This window comes from Mus caroli, unplaced genomic scaffold (assembly GCF_978045245.1).
Source record: "Mus caroli unplaced genomic scaffold, Mus_caroli_1 scaffold_2, whole genome shotgun sequence".
Classification (NCBI taxonomy): domain Eukaryota; kingdom Metazoa; phylum Chordata; class Mammalia; order Rodentia; family Muridae; genus Mus; species Mus caroli.
The window spans coordinates 49,289,490-49,303,673 of NW_028227257.1; the positions used below are offsets into that span (position 1 = coordinate 49,289,490).

The following is a 14,184-nucleotide window of genomic DNA, read 5'->3' on the forward strand; positions in this document are numbered from 1 at the left end:
AGTTGTCTGTAACTCCAGTTCCTGGGAATGCATTGCCCTCTTCTGGTCTCTGAAGGCACTAGGCATATATAATGCGGCGCACATACGAGCAGCTAAACACTCATTCATATAAAAAACATCTTAAAAAAAAAAAAAAGAAAAAGAAGTACAGGGTGCTAGCTGGAAGTGGGGACATTTATAATCCCAGCACTGAGATTAAAGCAGGAAGATCATGAATTAAAGGCTAGCCTGGGCTATATATGGTGTCAGGGATGTAGCTTGATGGTAGAACATTTGCATAGCATGACCAAGGTCCTGGGTTTGGCCCCCAGAATCACACACACAAACAACAGAATCCTAATCAAAGCCTGGTTGTTTAGCTTAATGTTATTAACCTCGTACAGCCTTGGGTGTTGTTACATAGATGTGACTTAGTTAGGGGTTTATGGAACTTAGGCAAGCCCTGTACCACTGAGCCACATACCCAGCCCACTAATGAACTGTCCTCACAGAGTAGCCAAAGCTATATTCTCCTCACATCTTTGCTCAGTGACCTTAATAGTGCGTGTTACACAGTTCAGAAGCTTTGCTGTATACAGTGTCTTTGGAGTCAGGTCATAGTTTCCTCTTCACTGCCCCTCGATGGTGTAATTTTTTGAGGACCTGTGGTTCATTAGAGTTGGCTGGGAAAGGCTGGGCTGAGTAACATGGCCCTTCCTGCATGTCACTTGTCTCTCTCTTTCATGAAGTTAAAGGGAATCCTCAGAAAAGTGGAGAAGTAGAGGTTTTTAAAGCAAAGGTTAGAGAGAGAGAGAGAGGCTGAGACATTTAACATCTAAGAAGTCACACACACAAATATATATATATATATATATATATATATAGAGAGAGAGAGAGAGAGAGCAGGTACTAGATTAGATTATTTATATATATATATATGCATATATATTACATATATAGACCAGGTACTAGATCATATATATATAATCACTCACATATAAAATAACATTTGTTGGGGGGAGGGTATGGGGGACTTTGGGATAGCATTGGAAATGCAAATGAGGAAAATACCTAATATAAATAAATAAATTAATTAATTAATTAAAAAAGATTTGTTAAGAATTCAGGAGCCAGCCGGGCATGGTGGCGCATGCCTTTATTCCCAGCACTCAGGAGGCAGAGGCAGGTGGATTTCTGAGTTTGAGGCCAGCCTGGTCTACAAAGTGAGTTCCAGGACAGCCAGGGCTACACAGAGAAACCCTGTCTTGAAAAAAAAATAAAGCCGGGCGTGGTGGCGCACGCCTTTAATCCCAGCACTCGGGAGGCAGAGGCAGGCTGATTTCTGAGTTCGAGGCCAGCCTGGTCTACAAAGTGAGTTCCAGGACAGCCAGGGCTACACAGAGAAACCCTGTCTCGAAAAAAAAAAAAAAAGAAAGAAAAAAAAGAAAGAAAAAGAAAGAAAAGAAAAGGGAAAGGAAAAGAAAAAGAAAAAGAAAAAAAGAATTCAGGAGCCAAGCAGGTCTGTGGTGCCACATGCCTTTAATTATAACCAAAGAAGAGGCAAGCAGATCCCTCTAAGTTTGTGGCCAGCCTTGTCTACATATTGAGTTCTAGGCCAGGCAGGGCCATATAATGAGAGCTCAAAGAACTAAAACAAAACAACCTATCCTCAAAAGATGGAGGAGCGTCTGGACATCAGGGTGCACACCTGTACTCCCATATAATCCAGGCACTTATGAGGCGGAAGCAAAGGATCAGTTTAAAGTCACCATCTGCTATACAGCAAGTCCAAGGCCAGCCTAGGCTACCAGAGACCCTGTCTCAGAACAAAACCAAACAACAACTAAAGGTGGGGGCCAGGGCTGCGACAAAATTTCAGCAAAGCCTCAACCTTCAGCCGAACATGGGTCTAAATCTCCAAATATACGGAAAGAACGTAGGTGCTAGACTAGATAAAGCTTACCGTAACAGCACTTGCCTGATGCCTGGAAGGCCTTAGGTTTATCAACATTGAGTAACAAATTACAAAATATTCCACATTTACAGAAAGTAATATAATGGATGCAGCTTAATCCCCTACTTACTCGCCCCACTATTTTCTTCCTTTTTCTTTCTTTTTTTCTTAAACACTTATTTTACGTGTATGAGTGCTTCGCAGGTATGCATATCTGTGTATAACATGCGTGCCTGACACTCAAGAGGGTCTGAAGAGGGTTTTGGGTCCCCTGGAATTGAAGTAATAGAAGCTTGTAAGCCACTATGTGGGTGCTGCGAACTGAACCCTGGCCCACTGGAAGAGCAGTCAGCGTCATTAACTGCAGACGACCTCCATGTTGCCAGATAGCCAGAGACGACCTTGAAATGTTGGTCTCCGAGTCTCCACTTCCGAGCACTGGGGTGGCAGGCAAATATAGCATCAGGGATTCTGCAGTTAACTGAGGCCCAGGTCAAACCCAGGGTGGGGGCGGAGCTCAGCGAGAGGCTGGGCAGGGCGGACGGTAGTGGGCGGGGCCTGGCGATCGGAATCCCGCAGGCGCGCTGGCTACGCTGCCCGGTTGTCGTCATGGTGGGGCCCTGGGTGTATCTGGTGGCAGCAGTTTTGCTCATCGGCCTGATCCTCTTCCTGACTCGCAGCCGGGGTCGGGCGGCAGCAGGTAGGAGGTGCCGCCGTCCCAGGGCTGGAGGAATCCGTTTTTCAGAGTTCCTGGGCTTTGGTAGGCCGTCGACTTGTGCGCATGCACTGACGTGCTTTCCTGTGCTTACGAGGAGCTTGTGCGCTGGCCGAGGCAGCTTTGCGCACGCGCCTTAGGACACATTCGGAATTAGCGCGGAGCCCAGTGCTGGGGATGCAACCTAGGAACCAAGCCTGCCTTTCTACTCTGCACCAATTGGAGAGGCTGCCGGTTTTCTAATCCTGCCCAGTGTGTTCTGCTTACCAGGAGTAGGAGGGCTAGGCAGCCTTAGGAAACTGAAAGCATCTCCCGCCAAAGAGGGCACCCATGCTGCTTTGCCTCGCCTCCACCAGGGTTAGAAGGCCAGGTCACTGGCCTGGCACTGATAACATGACAGTCCCCCTCACTAACATTTCACGTAAGTGTAGGAGTTTCTGTATGTCTCTCTGATGCCTGACCCCATAAGCCACCTCAGAGCACCTCTGTGTCCCACGGGCAGAAGAGACAGAAGCTGAGGTAAAGCTGATTGCCAACAAGTCTTCCAGGGAGGGAGGATTCAGCCTCCACTGTGACATGTAGTCTCTGGTTGGCGTACCCTATAAAATCATAACATAGCAAGAAGTAAATGTAATCTTGCAGCGGGCATCGAGCGAGATCTGTAAACCTCAGGGTGAGAGTATCCTCACAGGTCGCCTGAAAGTGGGTTGAGTTCAAGAAGATGAAGATATCAAAGGAGGTAGGAAATGAGAAGTGGGCATCAGGCCAAAGTGTGCGTACAAAAAGGCCTTGACAAACCTAAGTTGGGACTTGGTGCTGTGGGCAGCAATAGTCTGAAGGCGGTTCAGCAGGGGGGATGAGACTCCCAAGATGCTGTGCTTCACTCTCTTGAAGATGGGCTTCTTGACAGTGTTATGATTCCTCCCTCCCAAAAGCTGACAGAGAACCACTGCACAATGAGGAAGAGAGGGCAGGAGCAGGCCAGGTAGGCCGCTCTTTGCCTCAGGAGTCTGAAGAACAGAGAACTGGAAGCAGACCCCGGCGTCGGAGGGACTTGGGCAGCCGTCTACAGGCCCAGCGTCGAGCCCAGCGAGTGGCCTGGGAAGAAGGGGATGAGAATGAGGGTCAAACTGTTATTCCAGGTAAGAGGGCCCAGCCTGGGGGAGGGCTGGATTAAAGGTGTTAAGAAATCCCCCAAGCTAGAGGTACACAAGGAACATGGAGCCAGTGTAGGAAGGACATTTAGTGGTGGGACTGGAGTCTTGGCCTGGGCTTTGGTCCTTGAAGTCAGCATTTCTTAACTCAATCCCTATTCTATTGGGTGTCTCTTCCTTCATCTTGGTTCAGTGCAATTGGCTATAACCCTAGAATAAGTGCTTAGAAATAGAGACATTTCAGCTGACATTTACATCCACACAGCAGATACTGGGAGTCTTACAAAATCCGCATGATTGTGGGAAAGAATGTGTCTTCTCTAGTACTTGAAGTCTGTCTTCTCTAGTTCTTGAAGAAGAGAATTTAGGGGAAATTGGGCTTTTGCTTTGAGTCCTTGGGATTATTAGCCCCTTTGTCTTAAAAAGAAGCCTTCAGTGGATGTGTGTACATGCTTATAATTCCTGCACTCAGAAAACAGAGGCAGGAGCATGGGAAGTTTCAGGCCAGCCATGCTTATATAGCTGTTTCAAAAGCAGCATCCAGCAGCAACAAAGAGGCCCTCTCTTCACCGTCCGTCCTGTCTCAGATTTGGGTCCTATACTCTGAGGCCCAGGCATCAGCGTATCAGTTATTTTCAGCTGGCCCTGGAGTAGTCCTGAGGTTAGGGTTATTTTTTCTGTCTGGCTCTGCTACGATAAAGCATCCTTTATCTTAAAGATAAAGCTCCTTTGGAAGGTTGTAGGTAAGGTTGAAGGAGTCTGAGACATTCATCAGTTCCTGACTAGAACATACAGGATGCTGGATTTATGCAGGAATAAACTTCCTTGGAGGTTTGGCACAGAGAAAGAAATTAGGGACTTCTGCAGGTACATGTGAGTCTCAAAAACATTCGGGTATTGACATCTTACAGCTGTGCAGTATCTAAGTCTCCTTTGTCCCTGTGTGTGGCCTTCCACCACCACCACCCCCAAGTACATAATGTGTTTGTTCTTACGCTGGTATTTGTATGCACATATATGGTAGATGCTTCTGGAAAGCAGAGGTAGGTAGAAACCACCCCCTACCCTATCCCTTAAAGGTCACAAGGGGTGGGGATGAGTCTTCTCTGTCTAGGACTCAGATTGTCTTTGTCTGATCATACCCAGCCCAGGAGGAAGAAGGCATTGAGAAGCCAGCAGAAGTTCACCCAACAGGGAAAATTGGAGCCAAGAAACTACGGAAGCTAGAGGAAAAACAGGCTCGAAAGGCTCAACGAGAGGCAAGCAAGGGGTTGGGGAATAGCTCCAAAGGGTAGGAAAGGAACCAATCTCTAGTTCCCATGACAGACTGCCCTTGGGGTTCCTTTTATGCTGTGCTGGTGTTTACTGTCTCCCTGGCTTTGTGGCCTGCAGTCTTAGCCCTTGTCCTGGCCCAGGCAATGGCTTTCTTTGGCCTCTGTAGGGGGTGAGAAAACTAGCTAGAGGAAGAGGAAATGTGCTATAGAAATCTCTCTCTAGGCAGAGGAGGCTGAACGTGAAGAACGGAAACGCCTAGAGTCCCAACGTGAGGCCGAATGGAAGAAGGAAGAGGAACGGCTTCGCCTGAAGGAAGAACAGAAGGTAAGATTGACCCTGGACCCTGTTGCCTGGCCCATTATTACCTAACCTTGCTCCCAAATGCCTCCATCCTACAAGATAGGCCATGGTATTGGGTATGGTGGTGACTCCTACCTATAATCACTTGAGAAGCTGAGGCAGGAGGACAGCCTGGACTAACTAGCTAACTCCTGTCTTCAAAACTAAGGATTGGCCATGGACCCAGCACAAGGGCCTGCCTCAGAACATCACCTGCAGAAGGAGCATGGCTTTGACCTGAGAGTCTCTTTCAACACCCCCCCCCCATCAATTTTATGTGTATGGGGGTGGGGGTTGAAAAAAAGAGCTGGGTATAGTGGTACAGGCTTTTTATCCAGTACTTTGGGAGTCAGAGACAGGCCAATCTCTTAAGTTCCAGGATGGCCAGAACTATGTAAAGAGATCCTGTCTCCAAAAAACCAAAACAAAACCTTTTACCTGTATGGGTATTTTGCTTGCATGTACGTCTGTACACTGTGAATATGCCTGGTGCCTATAGAGGCCAGAAGACTGGAATTACAAATAGCTGTGAGCCACCATTGGGTTCTAGATTGGAACCCAGGTCCTCTAGAAGAGCGACCAATGCTCTTAAGTGCTGAGCTCCTTCCAGCCCAGAGCTGGGGATTCTTGTGAGCATGAGCTACAGGTACCTAGATATTTGAACAGGGTCAGAGTGTCTGGAACTGAGAAAGCAGCGAGGAACAAAGTCGATAGAGAAGTACAGAGGATCCTGAGATTGTCAGCAGTCTTAGGAGACAGTGAGTGCGTTGGGGCCTAGCATAGGACTAGTGCTGGAGAACTGGAGCCACCATTGAAAGATGATTAATGAATTCTTATTTGCCAGATTATTCTAGAACCTGGTTTCTAAGAAAGGGGGAAGTGCAAACATGTAGTATGCATAAAACACAAGGGCGTCTGGTTGGCTTGTTCCAGAACTCTGTATGTCTGGAGGAAGCCTGGCCATGCACACTGTAGGAATGTCAGTGAAGGGCATGAACAGAGAAAGTTCTTCACCTTTGAGTAACGGTCATGCCTAATATACCTCCTTTGTTCTGGCTTTCTCCCTGTTTTAGTTTTTCATGTATTGGTATATTTCTCACAAGAATAATAGCACATCCTTAAATTAAGTGGCACACTTTATTCTTTATTCAGATGTCTGCCTATACTATGCCTGGTTTAGATAGGAATTGAACCCAGAACTTGGTAGGCAAAAATCCTACCAACTGAGCTTCATGCATCCCCACTGACCCTAGTATTTTATTTTTTTTATTTTATGTATATGGGTGCTTTATCTGCAAATAAGCTCAGAGGCCTGAAGTGGACATCAGATCCCCCTCAACTGTAGTTAGAGACTGTTGTGAGCTCCCATGTGGACGCTGGGAGTTGAACCCAGGTCCTCTGGAAGAGCAGTCAATGCTGCTAACCATCCATCTCTCCAGCCCAGGTATTTTTGTTTTGCAGGGTCATATCTAACACACTGTGTTTGGTCACTTGTTTTGTCTTCTTAGGCCTCTGTGGGGATTGATTGTCAGTTTTTCTTGTTTATCATCTTACTAGCTTTGAAGGATATTGGAAAACTAGTCTGTGAAATGTATCTTGATTTGGATTGGCTAGTTTTTATTTTTATTTTCCTTTATTTGTCTTTTAGATTAAAAAAAAATAGGGGCCATCATATGGGTGCTGACAACCAAACTGGGTTCTCTGCAAGAGCAGCCAGTGTTCTTAACTGCTGAGCCATCTCTCCAGCCCAGATACTTGTTTGTTTGTTTATTATTGTTTGTTTTTGTTTTTGTTTTGTTTTAGATAGGGTTTCTTTGTACAGTATATAGCCTTGGCTGTCCTGGAACTTGCTTTATAAATGAGGCTAGTCTCAAACTCAAGAGGTCAAACTCAAGAGATCCTCCTGCCTCTGCCTCTGCCTCTGCCTCCTAAATGCAGGGACTAAAGGACCACCACACCCTGTTCTAAATTTTATTTTGAATTAATTTGGTTTTTTTTTTTGTTTTGTTTTTGTGGGTGTTTTGTTTTGTTTTGTTTTGAGACAGGGTCTTACTATGTAGAAATAGGCCTAAAACTCTCTGTAGCCCAGGCTGACCTTGAACTTGTACTTTGCTTACCCTGCATTTGGAGTCCTGGGATGACTAGTAATCTGGAGTTATGCTGGGGTTTGCTTCTTGTTGTTGTTGTTGTTGTTGTTGTTGTTGTTGTTGTTGCGGTTTTCTTTGTTTGGTTTTCTTTATCCCCAGGACTGAGTATTGAACACAGAGCCTGTGCATTCCAGGGAAGTGCTCCACTTTTGAACTATTCCTGTATGCTTTTACTGTTTTTCTCCATCTCCTCAGACTTGTGTGGAAATAAGTCACTGTTAGGAAACGGAGATGGGTCAGTGGGTCAGGGCTCACTGCTCTATGGGAGGACCAGAGTTTGGATCCCAGCGCCCTTACCAAGTGGCACACACTGGCAACCCCAGCTCGAGATCTGGTACCCACTTTTGGCCTCCATGGGAGAGGGAGGTGAGCAGAGAGACTGCCTGAGCGGGGGCGAGGCAATCTTCTGATCTGCCGGTTTGGTCTGGGCTGCCACAGAAAGGTGGACCTTCCCGCATCAAGCAAGGCAGTCAGAACAGTTCTTTAGTGAGACTCTCTTCTCACGTGATTCAGAAGCCAGACTACAGTGGGCTGGCTGTGTGCATGGCTGGTAGGAAACAGTGGGCTGACTATGTGCCAGCCGGTAGGGTGTAGAATCTGCTGCTTGTTCAGACCTAGACATGACCAGGAAGAAGTTGCGGCAAGGTTTTCAAGATTTTTTCCTAAGTGACTCTCCTGAGCAAGAGGACAGGGAAAGGGTCCGGGCAGCGTGGCCTGGACAATGGTAGGGCGGATGAGGAGAGCCTTTGCCTGTTGGGTAGCTTGAGACCAAAGGGTGAAAGTCTTGAAGAAGCACCATCTCTGGAGTGCATAAACTTGTATCCTGCAGCCACGGCAACAGATGTGAGCGGGCAGCTGCCCCAAATACCTGCCTCTTCCTCTGGTCCACAGGAGGAGGAAGAGAGGAAGGCTCGGGAGGAGCAGGCCCGGCGGGAGCACGAGGAGTACCTGAAACTGAAGGAGGCCTTCGTGGTAGAAGAAGAAGGTGTTAGCGAGACCATGACTGAGGAGCAGGTGGGCCCGTCACTCCTGGGAGATCTGTGCCATGAGGGTAGTGTGTGTTAAGTCCGAGGCCGCCTACACCACCTTAGACACTTGGGGCTGTATAATGAGAAGCGAGTCGGGTGCCAGTAAGTGTAGGCCCTTACATCTCATGAAAGCAGGTGATGGGGTGGGAACAGAAGACAGGCTGCAGGCGGGCAGCATACGCGGGTGAGCAGGCCTCCAACCAGGGGTGGCACTCACTGCTTTCTCTGCCCTTCAGTCTCACAGCTTCCTGACAGAATTCATCAATTACATCAAGGTAAGAGGCTCAGAGAATTCTGATATCTTTTCCTGCAGGTGAGTATGCGTGTGTCTATGTATATTTTGTATATGTTCTCAGGACCAAGCAGGTGTGTCTGTCTCATTCAATGTTCGATCAGCATGGGCATGGGGTCCAGAAGGGTTGGCTGCTGGTTCTTGGCCAGGAAAGTCCCTTTTCTTCAGACCTAGAAGGTAGAGAAGGACCGAGGTTTGCGTGGGAGCCTCCAATAGCTTCCTAATACTTGACTGACAGTCCCTCTGCTCTTCAGACCCCACGCTCAATGAGTCATCGTGTTTTGAAGTCAGTTCACATGTGTTTTCTGTCAGCTCTGTCACGCTGAGGTTCCACTGAATCGGAACAAATGCTCTGTGGTCCTGACTGGGAGTTTGGGCCTTCAAGAAGAAGTAGGATAGTGTTTTCATTGCAATCCTGAGCAGTTGGCCGTGTCCCTCCATCCACAGCCACTCCACAGGCTGCCCGGATGCTGCTCTGGGTTGCATAAGCACATCCTGATCCGCTTTGCTGCTAAGCAACTTGTCTCCCACAAAGGATGCGAGAAGGGGAGAGGTTTTCAAGTGCAGCTCAGAGGTGCAGAGGCAGCTGAGGGAAGGAGTGCAGAGGGAGCGGGGGCGATACTGGGGGTGGCACCAGGGGCTGCCAAGAAGCTGGGGCTTGCATAATCCTCCCCCACCTCTCCTAAAAGAGAGCAGGGCTTAGATATCTCCCTGCAGCAGTGAGGGACTGGGCTCATGTCTGGGGCCCAGAATCCCTAAGAGGGAGAAGCCATAGCATCTTCCAGAGGGTCCTTTTCCCTTAGGTTGTAAGCCTTCCCCTTTGATGAAGCCCGCACTCCACCCTGGCACACTGCCCTGAGTGTGACTTTTCACAATGTCCTGTTGTTGAGAACTAACTATCTGCCTCTACCTGTAGGTCTAAAATACTTCCTTCACAAGGCCTCCCAGGTAGATTTAGGGGGCAACTTCAATGTTACTCTCATTTCTGCAGGGGCCAGAAGAAAGTTCCTAGGTAGTTCTGGCTCTTGCCTTTGGTGGTTCCCTGGAGATTCTACTCTTGGTGTTCTCCAAACGCTTGGAGGAAGAAAGAGGACTTCTGAAATTCACTCTATCCACCTTCCGCACGCCAAGGGATCTGACCCTTTAGACAGAATTTCAGAAGGAGGAGGGTTTCTGCACACAACCCACTTCATGTGAACAGTAAGGATGTCTGTTCTCCTTCCTACCATGGCTAGGATGTTTGTGCAGCTACACTTTGACTCTAATATTGCCTCAGGCCAGATCCTCAGGAACCAGGCAGCATAGGAGGGGACTCCTGAGATCCTAGTGCCTGGTTTATGTCATAGGTAGAAGCTGCTGGCCAGATCATTTTGCGCTTGCCCACTCCCTGGCCCAGCTGCCTCTTGATTGTATCCTTCCCAACCCTCCCACCCCCACCCCGCACCCCTGCTTGCACATACGGGTTGGCATTCCAACAAGTCACATGCCATATGTAGCTGAGGAGGTGTCACCATGTCATTACTCCCCCAGCTCATTTGCTGTGGAAGATTCACAGAAATGCGAAGGACCGCCTTCTCTCAAATCGTATGCTATATGTGGCAAAGGTGGGGGCAGATGCATGCGTGGACCCAGCTGTGACTCCTTGTGTGAGCTGCTCTGAGCTAAAGTTTCTACTAAGAGTGCAAGAGCAGTCATGAGACACGGGCCAGGACCACAGAGGGAGAACACTGTCACTGCTCACAGGGCTGCTTTGTGTGTGTGTGTGTATAGTGTGGGTGCTCCCGTGTACTGGTGAGCACGGAGATACATATCTGGGGGCCTTCAGGTATTGTTTATTCCTTGGGTACTGTCCACCTTTTTTTTTTCTTGCAAGGAGGAGTGATGTACTTTGTTTCGCTGTTCTGGGACTCACCATGCAGGCTATCCTAGCTGGCCAGTGAGCCAAATAGACTACCTGTCTACCTTTCCAGCAGTGAGGTTCCAAGTACGCAATGCTGCCACACCCAGCAGCTTGCTTGCTTGCTTGCTTTTGAGACAGGATCTCACTCTGTTGACCAGGCTAGTCTTGAGCTCTCAGCAATCCATCGGCCTCTGCCTCCTGAGTGCGAGCACTGCCACTTCCAGCCACACCCAGCTTCTTTATGTGAGATCTAGGTATTGGACTCACGTCCTCAGAAGCACACAAGCACTTGCCTGGCAACCATCTTGCCAGCCCTAGCGATAGTTATTTGGCCATTCCAGGTGAGAGAGGGTTTTGCCTCAGACAGTGTGAAGAGGCTGAGTGAAAAGAAGTGTACACCTCTCAGGACTGTGGAGATCGAAGCAGAAGAATGGGAGGCAAACACAAGAGAGAAACAAGTCTCTGGGCCTTGTGAAAGACCCCAGGCCTGTCATCATCTGGTCTGTGTATGTCTGTTTCACCAGATAGGCTTTTAGGTCAGCGGTAGGTACTGACTCTTGTTTACCATTCCTGCAGTTCTTCTTTTCTCCTTTAAATGTGTGTGAATGCACGGTCTTGAACTCCTGACCTTCCTGACTCTTCTGCCAAACACTGAGGTTACAGACATGCACCACAACACCTGGCTTAGGTAACCATTTTCTAGTTTTAAAAACTTGAAAACAAAAGACCAACTTTTGGGCTGGCAAGATGGCTCAGCAGGTGCAGACACTTGATGTCAAACCTTAAGATCTGAGTTCAGTCCTTGGATTCACATGGTGATTGGAGAGAACCAACTTCTGAAAGTTGTCCTCTGAGCCCTCTACGTGTGTGTTGTTGCACATGTACACACACACACAAACACACACATTAATTAATTAGAAAATGTTGGTTTAAAGAAATGGTGTGTGTGTGTGTGAATGTAGAACCCAGAAGACAGCTCTGCATATTGTTTCACCTTTTTTTTAAAGATAGGGCATCACACTGGCATAGAGCTAGCCAAGTGGTCTCAGCCTCCCTCTCTCTCTCTCTCCTCTCCCTTTTATCTGTAGAAGTCCAAGGTTGTGCTTTTGGAAGATCTGGCTTTCCAGATGGGCCTTAGGACTCAGGTAAGCCTCAGAATATGGAATATAGCTACAGGGTCTGTGGCCAGTAGAGAGTAGGAGGCTGGCCTGAAGATGGTTAAGTCGTGATGCCCTTTCAGACTGTCCCCAACCAAGAGTGAACAGAGTGTAGGGATTTCTTTGCATTCCAGGAATTCTGCATTTCTACAGAGATGAAGAGAACAGGAAAGAAAAAGGAAAGTCAAGCGCTATACAGTCCTGTGGCCAGCGCAGCCCAGATCTAGTTACTTCTTGCCAAAGGTTGTCTTGCCAGGGGACATCTCCACTATTCCTTTTCTGGCTGGAAGAGAGCTTCCATCGGGGCTTGGCATTTCCAACGATCAGAGCTCCTTCAGTCAGGACTCCCTCCTAGGAGAAGCACAGCCACAGCAGGAACGGCACACTAGGGAGAGAGAGGAGGAATGATGGGTCTGTGGGTATGGGAACCACGAAATGAGCTCTGAGACTTTGTTTCCTCACAGGACGCCATAAACCGCATCCAGGACCTGTTGACGGAGGGGACTCTAACAGGTGAGAGCCAAGCCTACAAACATGCCCTGACCTGTGGGGCTGAGTGAGCACAGAGGCCTGCAGACTTATTCCAGAGGCAGCCTGGCCTCTCCGGGGCGGGAGGAATACACAGTGAGGGACACTGAGGAATTGGACTTGGTCACAAGGAAGACCTAGAAGCCTTCGCCTAGCTTTGGAATGAGGCATGGGAAGAAAGGATTTGTGCAACTCACCCACATGGGCTTTGTTGTACCCAGAAAGGCTGACATGAGAACTGAAAGGCTGTAGATCATTTATAAAGGAATAGATGGAAATTCTCAGGTTAGGTAGAGAAAGCCCAGGAGGACTCAGTCCTACTACATGCATGTCCCCACAGGTGTGATTGACGACCGGGGCAAGTTTATCTACATAACCCCAGAGGAACTGGCTGCCGTGGCCAATTTCATCCGACAGCGGGGCCGGGTGTCCATCACAGAGCTTGCCCAGGCCAGCAACTCCCTCATCTCCTGGGGCCAGGACCTCTCTGCCCAGGCTTCAGCCTGACTCCAGTCCTTCCTTGAGTGTATCCTGTGGCCTACATGTGTCTTCATCCTTCTCTAATGCCATCTTGGGGCAGGGATGGAATATGACCAGAAAGTTGTGGATTAAAGGCCTGTGAATACTGCTGAGCTTGTTGTGTGTAGAAGGCCTCACTGGGGTCTCAGATAAGCAGGTAAAATCAAGACCTCAGGGTTTATCTAGAGGTGCCAGAAGTCCCACTCAGGTTTCACAAGAAACCTCTTAACACATTTATTATATTTATGCCCTGCAAGCCCCAATCCCTAGATGAGTACCTTCTCATGGGTAGAGAAAAGTGAAGATTGGGAAGTCTCTCAGGCCATATCTCCTCCAGTTGGTGAGGGAAATCTCACCATCTTATTTACAGACCCAGGAGTTCAGAGTAAGCTGAGAACCCTAGGAAGAAGAGTTAATGAGACATGCCAAAGATAGAGACCAGGAGACATAGGTCCCTCTGAAAGGAAGGTCTCTGGAAAAAAGACTGGCTGGCTGTGTATGAGACAGGGAGAGGAGGAAGGACCAGTGGGGCTGGATGTTCACAGTTCTGACAACACATCACATGAATTCAGCCCTAAATCCTAGACAAGAAAAAGTTGTAGTTGGTGTGGGTGATTCTGCCCACTGCAGGATATGAGGAACATATGCTCAGAAGTGGGTGTGGGATGGAAGATGTGGGACTCTTGCAGGGTCATTTGCTCTGGTTCCTGTGGGGTGTGCATGCGGTGGGCAGCATGCTGTGCTGAGAACGAGACACATTTTTAAATTATTTTATGTGTATGGGGTTTTTGCCTGTGTGGATTTGTGTGCACCATGTGCATGTCTACAGAGTCCAGATGAGGGCATGAGATCCTCTGGTACTGGAATTACAGAGGGTTGTAAGCCACCAGGTGGATTGCTGAGTGCTCTGGAAGAGCAACCAGCTGATGCTCCTAACTTAGCCATGTTTCTAGCCACTTATTACTCTTCTGTGTGTGTGTGTGTGTGTGTGTGTAGACAAAACTTGCTATCTGGCTTGCCTGAGCCATGTCTTTAGCCCCTTGTTTGTTACTTTGGTGTGTGTGTGTTGAGGCAATATTTCACTAGCTGGCTTGAAACTCACTTTATAGACCAAGCTTGCCTTGAACTCGGAGATCTATCTGATTCCCAAGTGCTAGAATTAAAGGCATGCACCAACATGTACAGTCTCCTTTGTTT

At 48.2% G+C, this 14,184-nt stretch overlaps 1 protein-coding gene across 1 annotated transcript; it reads left to right on the top strand.

Moving 5' to 3' along the window:
- The first annotated feature begins 2,467 nt into the window (after positions 1–2,467).
- Positions 2,468–13,100, top strand: Ddrgk1 (DDRGK domain containing 1). Its single transcript, XM_021154328.3, has 9 exons — positions 2,468–2,633; positions 3,584–3,790; positions 4,949–5,061; positions 5,300–5,401; positions 8,455–8,577; positions 8,828–8,866; positions 11,872–11,928; positions 12,405–12,453; positions 12,809–13,100. The coding sequence occupies exons 1-9, from the start codon at positions 2,543–2,545 to the stop codon at positions 12,973–12,975; spliced, it is 948 nt and encodes a 315-aa protein (XP_021009987.1). The 5' UTR covers positions 2,468–2,542; the 3' UTR covers positions 12,976–13,100.
- Positions 13,101–14,184: the final 1,084 nt, after the last annotated feature.